The following is a 22,450-nucleotide window of genomic DNA, read 5'->3' on the forward strand; positions in this document are numbered from 1 at the left end:
GAGTTTAAGTAAATGCTCATATACAAACAATTCAAGATTTTTTTGGAAGCTGTTGATAGAATTCACATGACAGAAAATAGATGCATCTTAATGCATGTAATGTCTGAATCATATTAGCCAAAATTTTTGATTTAAATGAATGTTAGAACATAATTTTCTCTCCTCTTGATTTCTAACATTAAGATTATTTGAATGCTATTAGAATACAAGTGTTATATATTACATAGATCTATATAATAGTATGAACAGTTTAAAAAAAAAAAAAAAAGTTTATTTTAGTTTATATGATGCTGTTTTACCAAATGTGTAGTTTTGTCTTGATAGATAATTGAATTGAAAACTGTTAACCTCAGTTAAATATAACTAGTATTAAATTGATAAGGTGGTAGCTGAGGTACTGCTGCTTAGGGTAGGGGTTAACTTGAGTAGTAAATACTACTCTAAGTTGGAGTTTTCAACTCCAGGCTGGATGCAAGGTTTAATCCTTACATTATTTTCACTTGTTCATTGTTATATGTATATAGTTTTGACATCCACAATATATTTTGTACACTCATTGTCACTACAAACAAAATTGAATCCTATACAGAATCCCATAAGAGATTTAATAAATACAGCTATATTTAAAGGTACACCTAAAAGAGGAGATGTAACATTATTTATCTTGTTATTTGTTATTTCGATCATAAGATTCTTGAGTTTTAAAAATGCCAAATGACATCTTTAAAAGGAATTTCTTTAAACATTAATGGATTGAATAATCCATGTAAAAGAGCAAGCCTAATAAGATACTTTAATCTACACAAGGCCAATCTAGTCTTCCTGCAAGAAACCCATCTCTTGAAAAAAGATATTGATAAACTAGCCACTAATAAGTATACAGTATTGGTTAGTTCAGAGCACACTCAGAAAAAAAGAGGAGTGGCTATTTTATGGAATAAAAGTATGCCCATTCCTAAAACCATTAAGTCTTATCAGGATGACAAAGGAATGTTTTGTATGGTTACAATACAAATTAATGGGAAGACTTACACTTTAATTAATGTATATTGGATACCTGGAATTGGTATTAATACAGTGAAACATCATATTGATAAGATCATATCATTCTCTATAGGGATATTATTTTAGCTGGTGATTTTAATTGTATACTACATGAAAGTGATACTACCACTATAAAGAAAAGAAGAATTACATCTAATGCAAAACATTTAAATGATTTTGCTAATTCTTATCATTTGAATGATATTAATAATCAGATAGAGTCAAAATCATTACCATACACCTTTTTTCTAACAGATACAAAACTTATTCAAAAATAGATAGGGTCTTTATTTCTAACCAGATGGTAACAGATTTAATTAATTCCAAAATCATTTCATGTCCTATATCTGATCATAACTCAATTGTTTTTGAATTCATGATAAAAAATACTCATAATGTTCAGATCAAAAGGATACCAGCATACTTAACTCAGCTAAAAGACTATAAAGAATATATACTTTCAGAAGTACAACATTTTCTAGACATGAATAATACTCCTGAAGTCTCCATTGTCTATGTTTGGGATGCCTTAAAATCATATCTATATGGACAAAGTATCAGATGGTATAATAATAAAAGGAAATCTTGGGATAAGGAATTGTTAGATATTCAAAGTAAACTAGACTCTTATAAACATAATAATAAAGAAAATATTATGGACAAGAAAGTTATTGAAGAAATAAACAAACTAAATGAGAAATACAAAGAAATTTTAACTCATAAAGTTAAAATAACTTTAGAGAAATACAAGTTTTTGTCTTATTCAATAAGCCCCAAATACTTACATAGACTTAAAAATAAAACAAAAGATTGAATAAACAAAACCATATCAAAGAAATCTTTTCTCTAAGGAAAAAGAAGAATGTTTCTAGTATACCAGAAATACTGGATGAATTTAGAAATCACTTTCACAAGATTAACCATAACAACATTAACATGGAACCTAAAGATAAAATAAAGGAGTTTATAACCACAAACATGAATAAAAGCTTAATAAACAACAGATTAAACTATTGGACAAGAGTATTTCATATACAGAATTTATTACACAAATAAATAAGCTTAAATCAAACAAAGCACCGGGTAATGATGGTATTATACCAGAGATATATAAAATCCTTTCTAAAACTACATATTCATTAATACATAAGGTTTTTATTCTGGCCCAAACTGAGTTAATAACCCCCCCATCTTGGCAATATACATTTATTTCACAAATTTTAAAACCTAATAAAGATCCAACTAGATGTTCTTCATATCGACCCATCTCATTACTTAATGTTGATTATAAAATGTTTATGAGTATTTTGCTGATAGATTGAAGACAATTATCCCGGCATTATAGACATAGATCAGACGGGCTTCATTGTAAATAGAAATACTTTTGATAATATAAGAAGAACTTTAACATTAATTGATTTTGCAAATAGGAAAAAGAAAGATTTAACACTTATTAGTCTTGATATAGGTTCAGCATTTGATTCAGTAAGTTGGGACTATCTGTTTACCTTACTGAAATGCACAAATTTCTCTGATGCATTTGTAAATTTAATTGAGCATTTATACAAAGGAACGCTGGCTTATATTAAGGTAGGAACATATGTTTCACAAAAAATACCCATTCTTAAAGGTACAAAGCAAGGATGTCCACTTTCTCCACTATTATTCACTTTAGTAATGGAGCCTTGTGCTAATTTGATTAGAAACAGTACTGACATAGAATTAGAAGAAAATACAACATCAAAAATTCAACTTTTTGCAGATGATGTTCTAATTACATCAGCAGGATCTAATTCTTCTATGCAGTCTTTATTTGATAAAATGATGAATTTTAAAAGTATTTCTGGTTTAATATTCAATGAAGAAAAAACTAAAATACTACCTATATATACACGAAAAAATACTCTCATTAGTGATTTTACTAAATATGTACCCAACTCAGGTCAGATAACTTATTTAGGTATAATACTATCTAAAGATATTAAATCTATTATATATAATAACTATAATACCTGTTTTCTTAATATACAAAATCTTTTTAATACCTGGAATAATATGTTTTTTACTATGGAGGAGAGACTTACAATTATTAAAATGATAATATTCCCCAAGATTTTATACTTAATACAATCAATAATACTTTCACCTACAAAATAACTATCAAGAAACTGAATACACTAATGTTAAATTTCTTATGGGCACCTAATAGACCTAGGATTGCATTAAAGAACCATACTAATAGCTGGTCTCAAGGGGGTATTTCTTTTCTAGACTTTAATTTATATATTATCTCTTCTATTATAAAAGTTATTACTTTATTAATAGATCGGTCATATGTCGCAAAATGGAAAGATTATTGGGAGCTAATTAGTATGCACTTCATGAAAATCTCCTTAACACATAAAAATATGATTATAAATAACTCCATGTTGTGGTTGCTAAAGGAATTTTGTACTTCACCTATTACACCTAAACATATGGTCTGTTACCCATTAAATATTATTATTAGTTATCGTAACTTTATATTCATGCACCCTAAGTATAGGGAATGGAATTTTATTGTATTCCTATAATTTATACTCAGGGTATGCTTATGTCATCTACTTCTGAAGGAGCTCATTTAGCTATAGATAATAATCTAAAGTACTGGTATCAGCTGATATCTGATAATAAAGTTAAAAATCTAGATTTCTTAAAACAAGAATTTGATCTAAGAGAAACTTGCTGGTTAGAGGTTCAGATCTTTAGACAACATCTCATTGATAGAATAGATCTAATGTCTATAACAGTTAAAGAATCTATTCCAAAACTGATTGATTACTTGATAATAAATTTACAGCATAAAGTTTCTGATAAAGGTAAACTTTCATATATACATAAAATTATCAGACAAGAAACTTTTACAATGTAGATTCATACTGGAATTATTTCACCTCTATTAATGGGGACCCACCAACTCAACAAGATAAACAATATATATTGGAATCTGCTTATAGAACTACATCTTCCATTGTCTGGAGACTTTATACATGGAAATTTTTACATAGATCTTTTATACACCTTTGATGATGAATAAAATTAATAATAAAGATAATCTATGTAAGAGATGTAATGTAGAAATTAATGCTGACTGGGCTCATATGGTTTTATGACTGTATGAAGTTGAAAGAATACTGGAAGTCAATTAATGAATTTTTGCAGGCTCTTTTTACAGATAATTTAATTATTTCTAAGTCTCTTATATTATTCAACACACCTGTACCTCAATGTGTTAAAAGATTAAGCTTCCCTTGTTATGGTCTATCCTAGCAGTGGCTAGGAAAATAATAACTAGAAATTGGATTTCAGATACACCTCCTTCATTCAATGAATTTAAAAATGTTATGAATATAATGTGTCATATGGAAATAAGCACAATTAGAATGAGAACAACTAGAAAAACATCACATTTTATTGTATGGGATAATTTACAAAATTTGTTAAAAAAATTCTAATTTCAATAGCACAGTATTTTAGTTTAATTTATTGATCTGATTGTAGTGGATGTCTTTGTAAATACTTTAGTTGTTTTGTTGAATATTATAATAATACCTATTTTTAATTATTTGTATAAAATTGTTATGATATTTCTCTTATATGTTAAAACAATAAACTTGTTTTGAAAAAAAAAAAAAAATAAAAAAATAACTAAATGGGAATCTAAAATAATGTCACTAACCATAATAAACCAATGCTGTGCGGCATCACTGTGAATAAAGTACTGACATCCAAGGTGACTAATCGGTTATTATCTCCACTGTGTGAATTTCTTAATTTATCAACAAAACCCCATGAGTTCCTCAAGGCATGTGCAAAGTCTTTAAAGAGACATTTTAATTTGGTATCCACAAATTTTGCAAAAGGCTCAGTGACTGACCCAATTGCTGCCACTATTGGTCATGATGGTGGATTCAATATGTTCAAATGTATTTTTGGGATACCAAATATTTTGGGAATAATTGGAAAGGACACCTTAAGAAAGATGTATAAGTCCACAGAGATATCCTCAAACAATAATAATTCTTCCAACCACGTGTCAATTCAACTGTATGCAGTATGAATCTCATTCAGAGAAACTGGTTGGTATACATTGGTATCCATCAATAAACTGTCATTTTACTGTTGTAGTCAATTAAAACTGCAATAACCAGACCTACCCCTTTATCTGGTTTCATACACTACATTACACTACACTACATACATTGTTTTGTTAGTGAGGTTTTTGACTAGCTGTTTTTCAATACGTGTAAGGCTGTAAAACATAAGTTGTCTTTTTGTTGCCAAATGTTTTCTAATCTCTGTCTCCCAAACTTTTTCAAATGCATTAATAACTGGGTGAAGGGGAATATGGAAGAAATAAAGAAGCCAGCACTGGACTTACATTCTTAAAACTGTAGCTTTGAAACATATTATAGAAAATAATGGACATCAAATTATGTAAGTATTTTTAGGAGGGGAGTGGAAGATGATACATGTAATACTAGGACTACATGTAACATAAAAGAGTCTGCTGGCATGTAGTGCATTTCTTTACATTACAGCCTTAGAGGAAATGTGGGATACAGGAGGACAAGCGTGGTATGATATTATGTTTATTCCAGACATGTACGAAAGACAGCCAAATCAAGACAGACTAGGGTGCGACACAATATACCCAAGGTAAAACTGAAATATGCAGTGATATAGGATAAGAATGTGGACAAAAAAGAAAGCCATGAATGGTGGGGATGTTAACCATAAACCTAGAATTGGTACCCGTGGAGCCCTGGAGATTGGCCATAGTATGCAGGCCACCAGCTGTGCAGAAAGGGCTACTGATACTTAAAGAATAAAAATTCAAATGTGGGCATACAGGAGAAGAATTGATGTGATGAAGGTTCCACAGTATTTTAGAAGTGAATTAGATTATGCCCTCTCCCTACAGCAGTACAAAGAGAGGTGCTGTAGGTTCTTGTGAAAGCTGCAACATTCCAACAAACTTTGAGAGTTTTGACATGGTCCTCACCAAAGAGATGCTAGATGAAGTAAATGAGCTATTAGGCTACAGTGATCAAACCACAGCATGGTTCTTGATCCATGGATAATGAGCAAGAAGGGCAGCTAAAATGGTAGACTTTAGCTTTCTTGAAAGGTTGCTGAGATGGTAGGCAGTTTTGTGGACTGAAGTAAGGATTGTGGCAAAAGTGATGGTTCCTTTAAGGAAAGGGCAGTCTGGGGAACAAGAGCTTTTGTAAGGAGAAAAAAGAAGAACGAAATTATGAGAGAGCTTTCAAGGCTGAAGAATGAAGCCTAGAAGATGAAAAGGAATGTATAAATGGGGAAGAGAGATTAGAACATGGAGAAAGAATATGAAGGCATCAGGAAACAAGCAACTACGGTCATCCATGAGATCAATGAAACTCTAAAAGAAAGAAAGAAAGGAAGGAAGGAATGCTAAAAAAAGGTAAAATTAATCATTTCTCAGAAATAAGAAAATGCAAAAGAGTCTAAGACTGAAATGTTAAAGCAGAGAATGGAGAAGTATGAATCTGCAGAATATAGGCTGACAAACGGAATAAAGGAAAAGTCTACACACTGGAACTCAAAATGTGTGTTTCTTTCATTGTATTTTTGTTTTCTGAGCCATTTTAATCCATTAAAATAAGTTTAGGTGCTTCTTACAATTTTTAATATGCTTTCCATAAAATGCTGAATGGGTCTTGATATAGTAATGTGGTCTTATTTTAGCATTTCTTTTCCCCTTCCCAGAGTCCATTTCAAGTCCCCTTTATACAAGTCATGCTAGACATAAGGAAGATGTGCTGCTTTCCTTGTCTTTTGTGATAGAATGCCAGCAGTGGAAGTCATATGAATCTTACACACCATGTGTAGCATGAATGCTCGCATTTTATTCCTGAATGACCATCAAATACAATTCTCTCAGAACTTATTTTATATAGTTCAGATCAATTTTACAACTTAATTCAGATCAATTTTTCAATTGCAGCTAGTGAAAGTTGAATTACAGTTTTTTTAAGAATTGTCATACCGTAGTCCTGTGCCCTGAACACTGAAAGATCCTCCCCCACTCTTTTCCTCTGGTGTCAAAGCTAGCATTGCAGTCCAAGAGCTGTTAAATAAACACTTCAAAGTACTTGTTCTGTTACATACCAGACCACTGTGTGCAACAGTAGGAAGATGCACAAAGTTTGTCATGACAGCAATGAAGTACTAGTCCAGTAGGTATATGAATAATAACATTTGGACAGGACAGATTCATCAGTATAAAGGCTACTTCAATAGATTAGCAACTTTCCAGCCCATAAAAGCATGTCTAAGGCATTATGTATACTACAGCTACTCAAGACCAAACTACTTGGATTCCAGCAACTCGCAATTAGGGACTCGAACGTCTGTTACCTCAACTGACCAGCTGCTCATGCTCAAACTCAAAAGTGAAATCAGCCACGCAGCTGCTGCACCATCTGCTCATGTCCTAGAAGGCAGACGGAAGGGTGTTCTTGGCATGGAACAGGTAAGTGGTGAAGGGGAGCGGGTAGGGTGCTGTTAGGTTTAGGGAGGGAGATGAGGAGTGCAAGTCTTTAGGGTTAGGAAGGGGGACAGGGATTTTAGGTTTAGGAAGCAATAGGGACTTTAGGGTTAGGAAGAGAGATAGGGATTTTAGGTTTTGGGAGAGATCATGGATGGAAGGTGTCAGAAAAATATGTATCCAGACATATAAACTGCTAGAAGAATATATATCCAGACATATAAACTGCTAGAAAAATATGTATTCAAATATATATATTGTTAGAGAAATATGTATTCAAACATCTATAAACTGTTAGGGAAATGTGTGCTTAAGACATAAATAAATGTGCTCAAATCTATATGAAGAGCAAAGGTTGAAAAATAGTATAATATGTAATGCATTTAATTCTGTTTTACTAAAATGGTAGTAGAAATGAACTTGCATATTATTGCTTGAAGCTTAGCTGCAGTGTGATTAAAAACTTGACCCTGACAGTAGCCAGCTCGGCTGGCACATGTCTTTCAGTAAATATTATTTGCAAAGTTAGAAAATAATGAATCTGTCTGCATGTGTATCTTTTCCTGCTTCCACCAAGGAGAATGGCCTTGTGAATACTACTGAAGATAAAAACCAGCTGGCAAACAGAGAGACAAAGAAATGTATTTAAAAGACATTCATCCATTGTATTCGAACTAATCTAAGAGCCTTGAATGGGCTACATTTTCATAAAGACATTGTGACTGACCAGGTGCTTTGCAAGGCTGTAATATTCTCATGGGAAAAAAACTTTTCAAAAAGTAAAACCTCAGCATTTTCTTATGAATTATAGTGATGTAAAGACCCTGTCACTGACCACGTCAGTGAGGTGGGCAAAAGCTGATTGTGAATGGTATAAAGTAAGGGGTATTCCCAGAATAAAGTTAGTCAAAATTCTGTACATGTTTGTGTATGGTTTTTTGCCTCCTAATGATCATTAGAATATGTATGCATATCTGTTTTGATATCTGAGCATCCTGCATTACTGTCTGTCATTTTGAAAAACCTAATGATTTTTACAGTCGGATTTTAACAATTTATTTAACATTTTGGTCCTTGACCGAATTCCTTGGTAAGCTACAGGTCAGAGTGCATGTAATAAATCTACACAGGAGGAGTTGACAAAATGGTTCTTCTTAAAGTGAAAAGACCTCCGACTGAATTGTTGTGTGTAAAGAGGCTGTCCACTTTCTGATCTGTGGCTGAAAAGCGGAAGACTGGGCCCCAGGAAGAAAAGACAGCAGTAAGCGGGAGGCTCAAGTAAGAAGAATTTCCCTCTTTGTCTTTGTTTTAGATCAGGGACCAGGTTACACTGTGCTATTGCTAAGGTTTGTGATAGCAGAGAGAGATAGTCGAAGTATTGTATCTTGAGCCATAGATCAGGGAATAACAAAGCAAAGTAAACAGTCATTCTAGACACTACTGTGGATATGGGGAAATAAGATACCACGTGGTACAAGAGAAGGGTTACGTAACAGTCTTTTAAGACATGGGAGATCAGTGCACTGAAAAATTATGAGATCCGCCCTAACGGATAATGTGAAGTATATGCAATTGCAGCAAGCAGATAATGTGAGATATTGTACAAAATGTGTTAACAACTATGAATTTGATAGTAAACTAGATAAACGTTCACTAGTTAAACTCCTTAAACAAGCTTTAATCTGATGCAGGACGTCAGGCAAAAAAAAAGCAAAAAGCAGCACCAACTAGGCATACCTCAAGCACATAGGTGGATTGAGAAAGCAAATTGTAGAGAAAACAGAAGCTTAGAAAATTCTGAAACATTTTTAGACAACAGAGTAAAAGGTCTGACAGACAGAATCTCTGAAAAATGGAAACTTAGAGCAGACTGGACTTGCATTAATTAATGCATACAATAGGAAAATGAGACAATAGATGGATATTATGCTAGATTATTAGAATGCTTTAAACAACAATTAAAAAAAATGCATTTTTAAAAGGTTGCATTGCCCCTATCAGTAGCTTTATTACAAAGCATATGATAGATCACCGAATAAGCAGGCTGTAAGCCTTACTTGAGTATGCTGGACATACTAAAGAAAAAAAAGCACAAGTCTTCACTGCTGAAGACGGAGCTAAAGTATTTGTATTACAGTCAGATAAAAAGGGCATCTAGCTAGGGACTGTAAACAAAATAAGAAAGCAATGACAGAAGATAAAGGAGATGAGGACTGACTATATGATAGTAATAATAACCAAAAATCATCAGGAAAGGTTAATAAACAAAAAGAAAATGTAAATGTAGTAGAGGGAATAAAGGAAGTACAAACAAATGTAGAGGATGAAAATGGAAATAAAATTTTAGATTTAGTATTGTTGAGCCTGGAGCTCTACCTAGCAAATACAAAACCAGAAGTGACACTTCTGGTGGAGGGAAGGGAAGTCAAATTCCTGTGTGACTCAGGAGCGTCACGGACTTTGATACACCCCTCCAAGTTACCAAAACATTCTGAATCACCTGATTGTATTTTAGTAAAAGGCAAGAAAGTGAACATATATACTGATAATCAGTATGCTTTTTCTACAGTGCATGTGTTTGCACAACAATAAAAAAATAGAGGGATGATTACATCCAGTGAAAAACCTATTAATCATGCGCAATTTATTTTGGAGCTATTAGAATCTATTCAACTGCCTACCAAAGCAGCTATTTGTAAATGTGTAGCTCATACAAAACAACAGGATAAGATTTCAAAAGGTAATGCACGAACTAATGCAGCTGCAAAGCAAGCAGCCTCAGACTCAGAAACTTTATTTCTAAATGAGAAATTACAACCCTCTGAGATTTTAAATTTAGACATGTTAAAAACAATGCAGATGCTTACTACAAAAGCAGAAAAACAAAAATGGGTAAAACAAGGTGCAATTTTTGAAAATGAACTGTACATTTCCAAAGGGAAAAAACAATATTGCCGTCTAATTTATTTAGATATGCAGCTTTGTTGAGCCATGGGCAGAGCCATGTCTCAACAGGGGGGATGGTACAGTTAGTAAATAGAATATTCCAAATATATGGATACATAAATTATACAATAAAATTTTGTGCAAATATATGGATACATAAAATATACAATAAAATTTTGTGCAGCTTGTCATACTTGTAACAAGCACCATGCACAAGGAGCATTTAAAAACAAGCAAGGGAGTTTCCCTACACCACCATATCCGCTCCATACTATTTGTATGGACTTCATAGAGTTGAATAAATGTGAAGGAAGGAAGTTGATGAGTGAGACTCAGAAGAATTGGATTTGCTGTTTACCTCTAGCATTGCTGAGCATGAAAACAGTAACAAATGTAAAGGGTTTGATCCTTTGAAGTAGTATTTGGAAGGGCATATTATGTGCCTCAGTGGAAAGCTCTCATGCCTGCAGAGCTGGAGGCTGACAGTTCATTAGCTAATTATATAAAAACTGTTAATAAATAAATCTGTTTTGCAGTTTAACTCTTTTCAGATAAAAGAACTTTCAGCTGAATAAGAACTTTGTGACTGATACACAAGGGCAAAATGTCCAAGAGTAAAGCAAACAAAAAAAGCAGAGCAACCCAAGAACTATTGCATAATTATTTTGTTAACTGTGCATTTGTTGACTATAAGTGTGACAATTTTTCTCTTATTGTGGTTTTTCCCTGCACTCAACCACACAAGTGAAAGTGAGAAGACGTGATGAACTGTTTATAGACTGGCATCCAAACTTTAACACATACCTGGCCATGAAGCATGTGTATACAGAGACTATAAACATTTCAAATTGCTGGGTTTGTACAGCTATACCAACAGTATATAAAAGACTGTTGATGTCCACTGTCCCTCTGGGGATAAAATGAGACTTGGGAAAGTTTTTTTATACAGAAACTGTGAGATCACAGGACAAAATAGCTTTATTTTTACCTGTCACACAAAAAGGAGTTGTATGTTTCTACAAAAGTGATACCCTCCAGGTGGGCTGGAGTAATGGTAATATAACAATGTCTTATAAATGTTACATTAAAGTCAAAAGTGGGGGTACTGTTTGTGATACTAACTATAATTCATATCTGAGTTCAATGAAAACTACATTAAATGCAGTACGTGACAATCCAGTCTTAACTAAGCAATTGTCTATTAAAGATAGAAAAATGTTTCATGCAGGGATAACACGTATTAGTACCAAAGTAATGATTTTATTTGTGGGAAAAAGGCATATGAATGGTTACCTGAGAATTGGTCCGGCAGTTGTTTTGGGTTATCTGGTTCCAGCAATAAGACATACTGCAGAATTACCTTTGGGTAAGATAATGAAATGTAAGGGAAACAGCTCGAAAATCTGAAGGTCCAGTTAAGAAACCTGTGAATCCAGTTGGTAAAATCGAAGCTGGTTGAAAAGACCATAATTCAGTGAAAGACAAAAGTAAATTGACTCATATGGACTTGGGCAACAGTGTTATATCCAGGGCAGGAATACCACCAGCCTATGGAGCAGTCAAATCGATCTGGGAGCTGAGGAAGCTGTCAAGAAGCCATGAGTAATGCAACTTTTTCCACCCTAGAATTGGTGACTGATAAACTGAATGCAATGAGAACTGTTGTGCTACAAAATCGAATGGCTCCTTACTTCACCCTAGCGGCAAGAGGTGGTACACGAAGAAGAATGCTGTGCTTTTATCCCTGAGGATCACGAGACAAATAATCACCTAGAGGTAATTCAGCAAGTATCAGCAATGACTAAACCAGGCCCAAACCCACTGATGGACTTTTTCCAGAATCTGTTTGGGGGGTGGGGTTCCATCCTATTGAACATTTTAATTGCTATTTGTGTGGGTATACTCCTAATAGGAGCATGTGTTTACTGTGGAATTCCCTGCATGAAAAGATTAATCAAAAAATTTGTTGATATATCTGTTACTAAAACTTTTTACCAAAGTGTTGAAATTAAAAGATTGATTTCAGATGATGCTTTTTCTGAAATATAAAACAAATGACTAGCTTAGCTGAAAGTCCTTAGAAAGGAAAAGGCTAAGAAATGAAATTATATTGTTTATGTTTCTAATAGAATGAAATGCATTAACAGGAGGGAGAATGTCAGAAAAATATGTATCCAGACATATAAACTGCTAGAAGAATATATATCCAGACATATAAACTGCTAGAAAAATATGTATTCAAATATATATATTGTTAGAGAAATATGTATTCAAACATCTATAAACTGTTAGGGAAATGTGTGCTTAAGACATAAATAAATGTGCTCAAATCTATATGAAGAGCAAAGGTTGAAAAATAGTATAATATGTAATGCATTTAATTCTGTTTTACTAAAATGGTAGTAGAAAAGAACTTGCATATTATTGCTTGAAGCTTAGCTGCAGTGTGATTAGAAACTTGACCCTGACAGTAGCCAGCTCGGCTGGCACATGTCTTTCAGTAAATATTATTTGCAAAGTTAGAAAATAATGAATCTGTCTGCATGTGTATCTTTTTCCTGCTTCCACCAAGGAGAATGGCCTTGTGAATACTACTGAAGATAAAAACCAGCTGGCAAACAGAGAGACAAAGAAATGTATTTAAAAGACATTCATCCATTGTATTCGAACTAATCTAAGAGCCTTGAATGGGCTACATTTTCATAAAGACATTGTGACTGACTAGGTGCTTTGCAAGGCTGTAATATTCTCATGGGAAAAAGAACTTTTTAAAAAGTAAAACCTCAGCATTTTCTTATGAATTATAGTGATGTAAAGACCCTGTCACTGACCACGTCAGTGAGGTGGGCAAAAGCTGATTGTGAATGGTATAAAGTAAGGGGTATTCCCAGAATAAAGTTAGTCAAAATTTTGTACATGTTTGTGTATGGTTTTTTGCCTCCTAATGATCATTAGAATATGTATGCATATCTGTTTTGATATCTGAGCATCCTGCATTACTGTCTGTCATTTTGAAAAACCTAATGATTTTTACAGTCGGATTTTAACAATTTATTTAACAGAAGGGGAAGGGAATTTTAGTTTTAGGCACTGATCCAGCATTTAGGTTTAGGGAAGGGGAAATGGGATTTTAAGTTTAGGGAGTGATAGGGACTTTAGGGTTTGGGAGGGAGATGGGGATTTAAGGTTTACGGAGGGATTGTGGATGGGAGAGTGAAAAGGATTTTAGGTTTAGGGAGGGATCTGGAATGGGAGGGGAGGGGACTTTAGGCTAGGGAGGTAATGGGGATTTTTAGGTTTAGGGAGGGATGATGAACTTTAAGGTTAGGACTGGGGTTATGTTTAGGAATATTTAGTATTATAGGGAATGAGTCACTGGGAGTTAGAACACTTCCACAAATGAGTGAATGACAGCAAGGACATGTCACTTGAGCAAATGTTTCTCAAGTACATGTAGGAGATCGATTTCTGTTAGTTCTGTTGCGTGAGTGCCATTTACTATATATGTGGATGGTAGTGGTACTAGGTGGCCTCCTAAGTAGTAGAATCCACTTTGGCCACAAAAAGTGGATGATCTGAGCTGTAGGACAATGGTATATCTGCTGGCTCTAGAGGGAGGGCATGGTAGAGACAATGAAACATGTGATTTCCCAGCTGGAACAATGAATGATACGGCACCAAGGCCCTATCATAGCTCTTACCAAGCAATCAAATTAAGGTCCTCACTTTTGGGTTGTCCCCCTGGGGGTGGTCACAAGCCATAGCAGAGGCAAGCAAGCCTAGCTGATATGAGAGGACTGGTCCTGGAAGGAAGCTGAGAGGCCACAGGTGGACATAGTGCATGTGAATCAAAATAATAAAACATAGCAGGGTACATGCAAAGGCAAGAGAATGCAGGGAAACGGGTCCAAAATATTTTGTCTGTGAGAATTTTACCTGTTCTAAAAGGCTTGAGGATGGCAGTGACTATCCCTTACACAAACAAGGATGCAGAAAGGAGTTACATCATTAAAAACTGGTCATGCTTACTTATGAAAAAAGGAAAGGATATGGGAAAAATTTTGTAAAGACAGCTGGAGGAGCTTCTAAATTTAAGCTGTGAGGAAATAAGCAACAGTGGTGTTTAACATAGCAGCGGTCTTACTGGTCTAACCTGAGGCTGTACCTATCAAGAAGATCTGGTGCCCTACATCTTGTTTTAAGGAAGGCTTTTGTTACTCTGCCTTACAAAATGCTGCAGAAAAATGTATAATATATAGGTTGGGACCCAAGATGTATAGGATGACAGAGAAATAACTGGCTTATAGAAGACTAAGACTTGTAAAGTTTGAGGAATGTTTCATAACAAGGCAGTGAGAAATGAATTGATAAACTGTTTAGTGCTGTGGCCAGTCCTGACACACACACACACACACACACACACACACACACACACACACACACACACACACACACACACACACACACACACACACACACACACACACACACACACACACACACACACACACACACACACACACACACACACTTGCCTAAAATAGCACATTGTGTCAAAATAATTAATTCCATTGTTAATGCAAGCAAGACTGGAGCAACCTTTTGAATGACCTAGTGCAGTTCACAGATTCAGTAAAAATGTGGCAAAAATGGATTGATTACAACAATGATGTTACATAGTCTTTAGAGGAAGATTTAAAAAAATAATGTATACAGAGACACCGGAACAGAAAATAAAGGTGTTATAATCAAAGTAGGGCTTGTTCTAAGACTCTGTCAAAGTGAACATTTCTCCAACCATGGATTCAAGTAATTGTGCCTACCTAGCAAACAAACCTCTCAACCTCTTGGCACATGAATTCTTAACAAAGCCAAAAATAATGTGTGGACAAAGGCCTGAAATCAGGGACATAGTTAGAAAGTTGCTGCATTTTCTGAGGAATGTGAAGTCTGAAATTAAAACGTCTCTCATTATTTAGTGAGGTGAATCCACAACAACTTGCCAGAAATCCACACATTTTATGAGGAACAGACCAAAAATATGAGGGAAAAATCTGGACATTATGTAAAATTCTGGACAACTGAGAGGTATGTAATCCTAGATTATTAAAAAAAAATCAGCATTTGGGCCTCTCCTTACAACAAAGCAGAAAAAAGAACATTTCAGTTTCATGGTACCTAATAGTATTACAATCAAGTAATACACATACAGCTGCATTGAGCTACAGTAAACCATCTTCTTGACAATATATAACAAAAAACCCCTGTGAACTGAATAATTCAGAAATCTCCTGACAACTTTAAGCATAACTCAAGCATGTGTACTTGCACATTTATATCTCACAAATACTAGTACAGCAGAACTATTACAACTGAAAAATATATAAACCACTGTATTGCACACTGTAATATTTCATTTTGCTTACACTATCAAAACAAAAACTACACTTTAAAAAGCAAAGATTTAATTATATATAAATGCACTGCTTAAAAATACAACCATCCACTATTACACTAGTGAAACCATTGTAGGCAGACATCAAACTACTTCAATAATAAGCAAAGCAATGGAGAACAGCAAAATTGATGTGTGCAGAGCTTGATTAATTTAGCAGTCAGGTACATACATTAAAGAATTCATCAGCTGTTATTTGGAAACCCATATGTGTGTGTGTGTGTGGTGTGTGGTGTGTGTGTGTGTGTGTGTGTGTGTGTGTGTGTGTGTGGTGTGTGATGCGTGTGCATGTGTGTGTGTCTTTGTCAGTGTCTGTTTTCTGTCTGTGTATATATATATATATATATATATATATATATATATATATATATATGGATCTACTGCTTTTAGTCGAATTACATTTTGTCGAAAATGATTTCAGGCAGCCCACTTCACTGAAACCACATTTGACTGAATGCACATTTGGTCGAATTACATTTGGTAGAAAATGGAATATAGCCCCTGCCCCACTGCAGTGCTACCCTGAAATCATTTTCGACCAAATGAAATTCGACCAAATATAGATCCACATATGTGTGTGTGTGTATATATATATATATATATATATATATATATATATATATATATATATAAAACAGATTGAAAGGGATGTTTCTTCCATCTTACTCAAAATGTGTATAGAAGTTGCGATCCCTGGGTCTCCCTCTTTCTATGACAATATTTTAAAATTGTAACAGACAGTCCTGCTTTTCTACCTGTATTAGAAGTGTTATCTGCATCTGACAAATTATGGACACTAGTTTGAGTGCGCACCTCTGATTTTGTGAATTATTTTGAGGAGACCGATCTTACTGGAAGGCTTCGAAAGTGTACCACAAAACACCAACTATCTCTCATTTCCCACCTCTGTTTCCCATATATGGAATATATACATCCCTATAATGAGAACAGTTTACAGCATTCTCAAAACTATGTGGCTCTTTTTACAGTAATGGCTCTCATTAAACAGCATAACAGAATCAATGAATTACATCTGTGGTTATCTGGTGTAATTTCTGCAACACATAATAGATGGCATCTTGCGCAAAGGTGAAGAGTTTGCTTCTGGTTACTGATCACAGGCTGAGGTATGATTTTCTGGATTACCTGCATGTTACTGTATTAAATGTGGAAGGTCATTTCTTACATTTATTTCTTTATTATTATTGTTTAGGTTGTGGTGCCTTTTGTTAATACCATATAGTCCTTGAATTTTCATCTGTTTAAACAAAATGTGTAAATATTCCATTTTTTACTGTTATATGTTTTTGCTAATTGCTATCTCTTTTTATTTTCCACTTTAATTTTACTTCTTGTGAATGTTTTTTTCACCTGGGGCTGTGTCTACAAATGGTCATTTTTGTTAAGTATTCTACTTTGGTACACAGTAATAAATAAAATGACAATAAATAGAACTAAAATGAAGGAATTAAAGCATTTGTCAGTTTTTGATTCTTTGTGACACAAACTCTATCAATAATTTGATTCATTTGATTTTGAGTGTTTAGCGGGTCTCAGGCCGCAGCTGATTATGTGTGATTTCAACTATTTGTTGGGAGATACAACTACTGGCCAATGTATCCATTTGCCTAACTTCTGAAAGAAAAGTTAATGTAGCTGGGTGCTGGAATAAATAAGCTGTGTACATATCAATGTTTCAGTTGCTGACTGTATTGCACATTACGGAATTAGTCTGATGTCCTTTGTAAAGGTTTTCTGGTGTAATACTGGATGGTTATATTTTTTGAACAGTAAGGAGATAGATATTTCTTCTTATTATAATTAAATCTTGGCTGTTTAAGTAGCATTTCTTTGTTTTCACAGCATAAGTAAAATTAAATATTATAGACTGTAATATAGCAGTTCATGTGGTATTTCTTACCCTGTCCTTCCTGTATGGGATGACCCCCATTATATTTCCCTAACATGATGATGCTTCTTTTCAACCCACATCATGTCCCATCTTTCTCTTCTCATCTGAAGTGAGAAAAGCTCTAGTGGTTGGTCATATCTGTTTCACGCCAGTCCATGGGTGTTTCTGGTGACTTTCATCTGGATTTCTTTATCATCCTGATGCCTCTTTTCATTGAGTAGCGTCTGGAACTGAAAGCAGTAATCAAGCCAATGTGTTTGCTTCTGGAATCTACCCCCTGAAGACACACCCCCAACATTCTCTCTGCTGCTGCTCATGCTTCTGGAATCTATCCCCTGAAGACACACCCCAACATTCTCTCTGCTGCTGCTCATGCTTCTGGAATCTATCCCCTGAAGACACACCCCAACATTCTCTCTGCTGCTGCTCATGCTTCTGGAATCTATCCCCTGAAGACAAACCCCCAACATTCTCTCTGCTGCTGCTCATGCTTCTGGAATCTATCCTCTGAAGACACATCCCCAACATTCTCTCTGCTGCTGCTCATGCTTCTGGAATCTATCCCCTGAAGACACATCCCCAACATTCTCTCTGCTACTGCTCATGCTTCTGGAATCTATCCCCTGAAGACAGATCCCCAACATTCTCTCTGCTGCTGCTCATGCTTCTGGAATCTATCTCCTGAAGACACACCCCCAACATTCTCTCTGCTGCTGCTGCTCATGCTTCTGGAATCTATCCCCTGAAGACACATCCCCAACATTCTCTCTGCTGCTGCTGCTCATGCTTCTGGAATCTATCCCCTGAAGACACATCCCCAACATTCTCTCTGCTGCTGCTCATGCTTCTGGAATCTATCCCCTGAAGACAGATCCCCAACATTCTCTCTGCTGCTGCTCATGCTTCTGGAATCTATCCCCTGAAGACACATCCCCAACATTCTCTCTGCTGCTGCTCATGCTTCTGGAATCTATCCCCTGAAGACACATCCCCAACATTCTCTCTGCTGCTGCTCATGCTTCTGGAATCTATCTCCTGAAGACACATCCCCAACATTCTCTCTGCTGCTGCTCATGCTTCTGGAATCTATCCCCTGAAGACACATCCCCAACATTCTCTCTGCTGCTGCTCATGCTTCTGGAATCTATCCCCTGAAGACACATCCCCAACATTCTCTCTGCTGCTGCTCATGCTTCTGGAATCTATCCCCTGAAGACACATCCCCAACATTCTCTCTGCTGCTGCTGCTCATGCTTCTGGAATCTATCCCCTGAAGACACATCCCCAACATTCTCTCTGCTGCTGCTGCTCATGCTTCTGGAATCTATCCCCTGAAGACACATCCCCAACATTCTCTCTGCTGCTGCTCATGCTTCTGGAATCTATCCCCTGAAGACACATCCCCAACATTCTCTCTGCTGCTGCTGCTCATGCTTCTGGAATCTATCCCCTGAAGACACATCCCCAACATTCTCTCTGCTGCTGCTCATGCTTCTGGAATCTATCCCCTGAAGACACATCCCCAACATTCTCTCTGCTGCTGCTCATGCTTCTGGAATCTATCTCCTGAAGACACATCCCCAACATTCTCTCTGCTGCTGCTCATGCTTCTGGAATCTATCCCCTGAAGACACATCCCCAACATTCTCTCTGCTGCTGCTCATGCTTCTGGAATCTATCCTCTGAAGACACATCCCCAACATTCTCTCTGCTGCTGCTCATGCTTCTGGAATCTATCCCCTGAAGACACACCCCAACATCCTCTCTGCTGCTGCTCATGCTTCTGGAATCTATCCCCTGAAGACACATCCCCAACATTCTCTCTGCTGCTGCTGCTCATGCTTCTGGAATCTATCTCCTGAAGACAGAGCCCCAACATTCTCTTTGCTGCTGCTCATGCTTCTGGAATCTATCCCCTGAAGACACATCCCCAACATTCTCTCTGCTGCTGCTCACTATATTTGTGGTGATTCATTCCATGCATGATCAACACTCCCAGCTCCTTATCCTCCTTTGCTGCTATCATTTTTACCCCACAGATGATAATTCACATTATGGTTTTTGCATTTTTAGTGCAAACCTTTGTATTTGTTTACATTGGACCGCAAATATCACATTCTATGTCACTGTTGTTAGCTAATGGACTTGTAATTCCACAGATTTTTCATGCTCTTCTCTTGAACAAGGGTACCACACATTGTCTCTCAAACCTCAAGTACTTCTGGAGTGATTTGCTGAAGGTCTCTGCCAGGGGGGTTGCTAGCACACTGGCAGAAACTCTGAGGAATACAGAAGGTAGCCTATCAGGCTGTTGTTTTTCTCTAAGGGCAGGCCACGTTCCTCTCCACCTCCTCACAATTTGCCCTGTCTACGTCCAAGCAAGACAAAATTATCTTGCTTTCCTTTACTTATTCAGTGCTCAATACTGAAAATGTTAACAGTGCAAACAGATGGAAAACAAAACATGCAACAAAAATGCAGATTAACTAAATGTTTTTTTTTTGGAGGGGGGATTAACACTCCCTTGCAGTCCCCAATGTAGAAGTTTCACCACCATAAACCCTACTTCTAACTCTGAGGTAACATAAGCTCAAATTAAAGATATAATTTTAATAACCTTTTCTCATTACTTTAAATCACCTAACCACACAATATAGACATCTGTTTACATGGAAGTAACATTAAATGAATTTATCAACAATGAAGAAGGTATGACAAAAACATTTTGATAAAATGGACAACATAATGAAAATGTACTACTAAAATATGGAGTCTGACCTATACCTATTCACAGTATTGTTCCCTTTGTGATTGAATGCAATCATGTTTTATGAATATAAAAGTAAATGAAATGGGGGCTACAGACAGCATAGAACTCCCCTAAACAAATGCTTCTTAGACTGCAGTATAAATGTCTTTGTGGAATAATTGATTGCTGCCATGAAAATCTGACATCTTTAAAGCAGCCTTCACAGTCTGTGGCAGTGTGCTTGTCCTTGCATCTGTTGTAGGTAGATGCATCCACAAACCGCAACCTGCATTGTTTAAATTTTTGGTGCTCTTTTATTTTAATGGGATTACATAATTATCATGTCACATATTCAAGACACGGTCACTTGAATGTTGTTGTGTGTATTGCTTAAAAAAGAATATTCTTTTTTTTATCCATACATTTTGTTAGTGGTTTTGTTACGTACTTCTGACCTTTCAGTTGCTTATGTTCATTTCCATGTGACAAATAGTATGATGTATACATATACCTACCTATATAGTGTCATGTATACATATACCTACCTATGTAATACCTTTAATAATGTAGAATCTGATGAAATCAATCGTGGATATCTGCATATTCACACATGCATTAAGAATCTTGAGGTAACTAGTTCCGTTTTATTTATTTTTAAGTAAATTTCGGGGAGTGAATACATCAAGGTTAACATATTAAGAAGAGATTATAGCAGCAAAAGCTCTAAAACTGTATTCACACCCACAAAACAGTTGCTCAACAATAAATGCATATTTTACAAGAAATACAAAACAGAAAAACAGATGTGCATAAGTCACATACTCTGTATCATACCTGTGCATGTGACGGCAATATCCACCTGACGGATGACTTCATTTAGCTTGATAACCCGAAAACCATCCATGCTGGTCAAAGAAGAGAGTAATGATTTAGAAGATGACAGAAAATGTTGCCACATCCATCACAGTTATACACACAATTCACATAATTCATACCATGATACAGCAGTAATGATAAGGTAACGGAAACCGCAAAAAGATTCTCTGTTGTATTCTCAGCATATTCTCAGACTCAGTACATTACATTCAATTAAATATTTAAACCATAATTCTTACATTGATTCTTCTACATAACTTTCATTTTCAGTTACATCCAGTAATAAAACGTTAGCATCATAAAAACAAGAGAGACAGAAGGAGAGTTCTACAGAAAAAAAAAATATTTTTTTGCTTTGATTTGTGCTTGTTTTGTTGAAACCCAGCACTGCAAGCTATAATCATAAAATGGGATCAAAAGATCAATATTTAACAAAGTTTACCTTACTCTTAGGCTGTGTAACCAACAAGTTGTTTATATTAATTAAGGGAGCACAAGAGGGTGGGAGTTTGCTTCTATATAAAAAAACTGTGTCCTTTTGAGTCAGTTTGCTGAGCCCTGCCCAGATTAAAATGCCTCGATAATGTAGGATCATACCTAAAAATGTTCCTGTTCCTTGACTTTGCCACATATTTTTACAATGACCTTCATATTTTTTTCTGGTAAATCAACAGGGATTGCAGTCAGTAAACAATGCCAGCCATTAGACTTTGTTCAAAAGATGCATTTTGATGAAAAATCTGCTGTTATATTATTTTTATTGTAAATTAAAATATTGTACTTAAAAACTGTCCTGACTTTGGGCTTTTGTCCCCAATTGTTTTTGTCTTTCTTGAGCAATAAAATTGAGTACTATTATTTGGATTTGATGAAACATTCAACAGCCTACAACTTAATGAT

The 22,450-nt window shown here is 35.4% G+C and overlaps 1 protein-coding gene across 4 annotated transcripts in view; it reads right to left on the reverse strand.

Moving 5' to 3' along the window:
• Positions 1–22,450, reverse strand: part of LOC122806453 (S-adenosylhomocysteine hydrolase-like protein 1) — a 909,608-nt gene that overhangs the window by 136,880 nt on the left and 750,278 nt on the right. For all 4 annotated transcript variants that reach the window (XM_044076911.1, XM_044076910.1, XM_044076908.1 and 1 more), the window contains exon 11: positions 21,509–21,579. In XM_044076911.1, the coding sequence (XP_043932846.1) occupies positions 21,509–21,579 (71 nt within the window). The remainder of the gene's footprint in view (positions 1–21,508; positions 21,580–22,450) is intronic.

The sequence above is a fragment of the Protopterus annectens genome, chromosome 7.part0 (genome assembly GCF_019279795.1).
Source record: "Protopterus annectens isolate FY-2018-M chromosome 7.part0, PAN1.0, whole genome shotgun sequence".
NCBI classification, from domain to species: Eukaryota; Metazoa; Chordata; order Ceratodontiformes; family Protopteridae; genus Protopterus; species Protopterus annectens.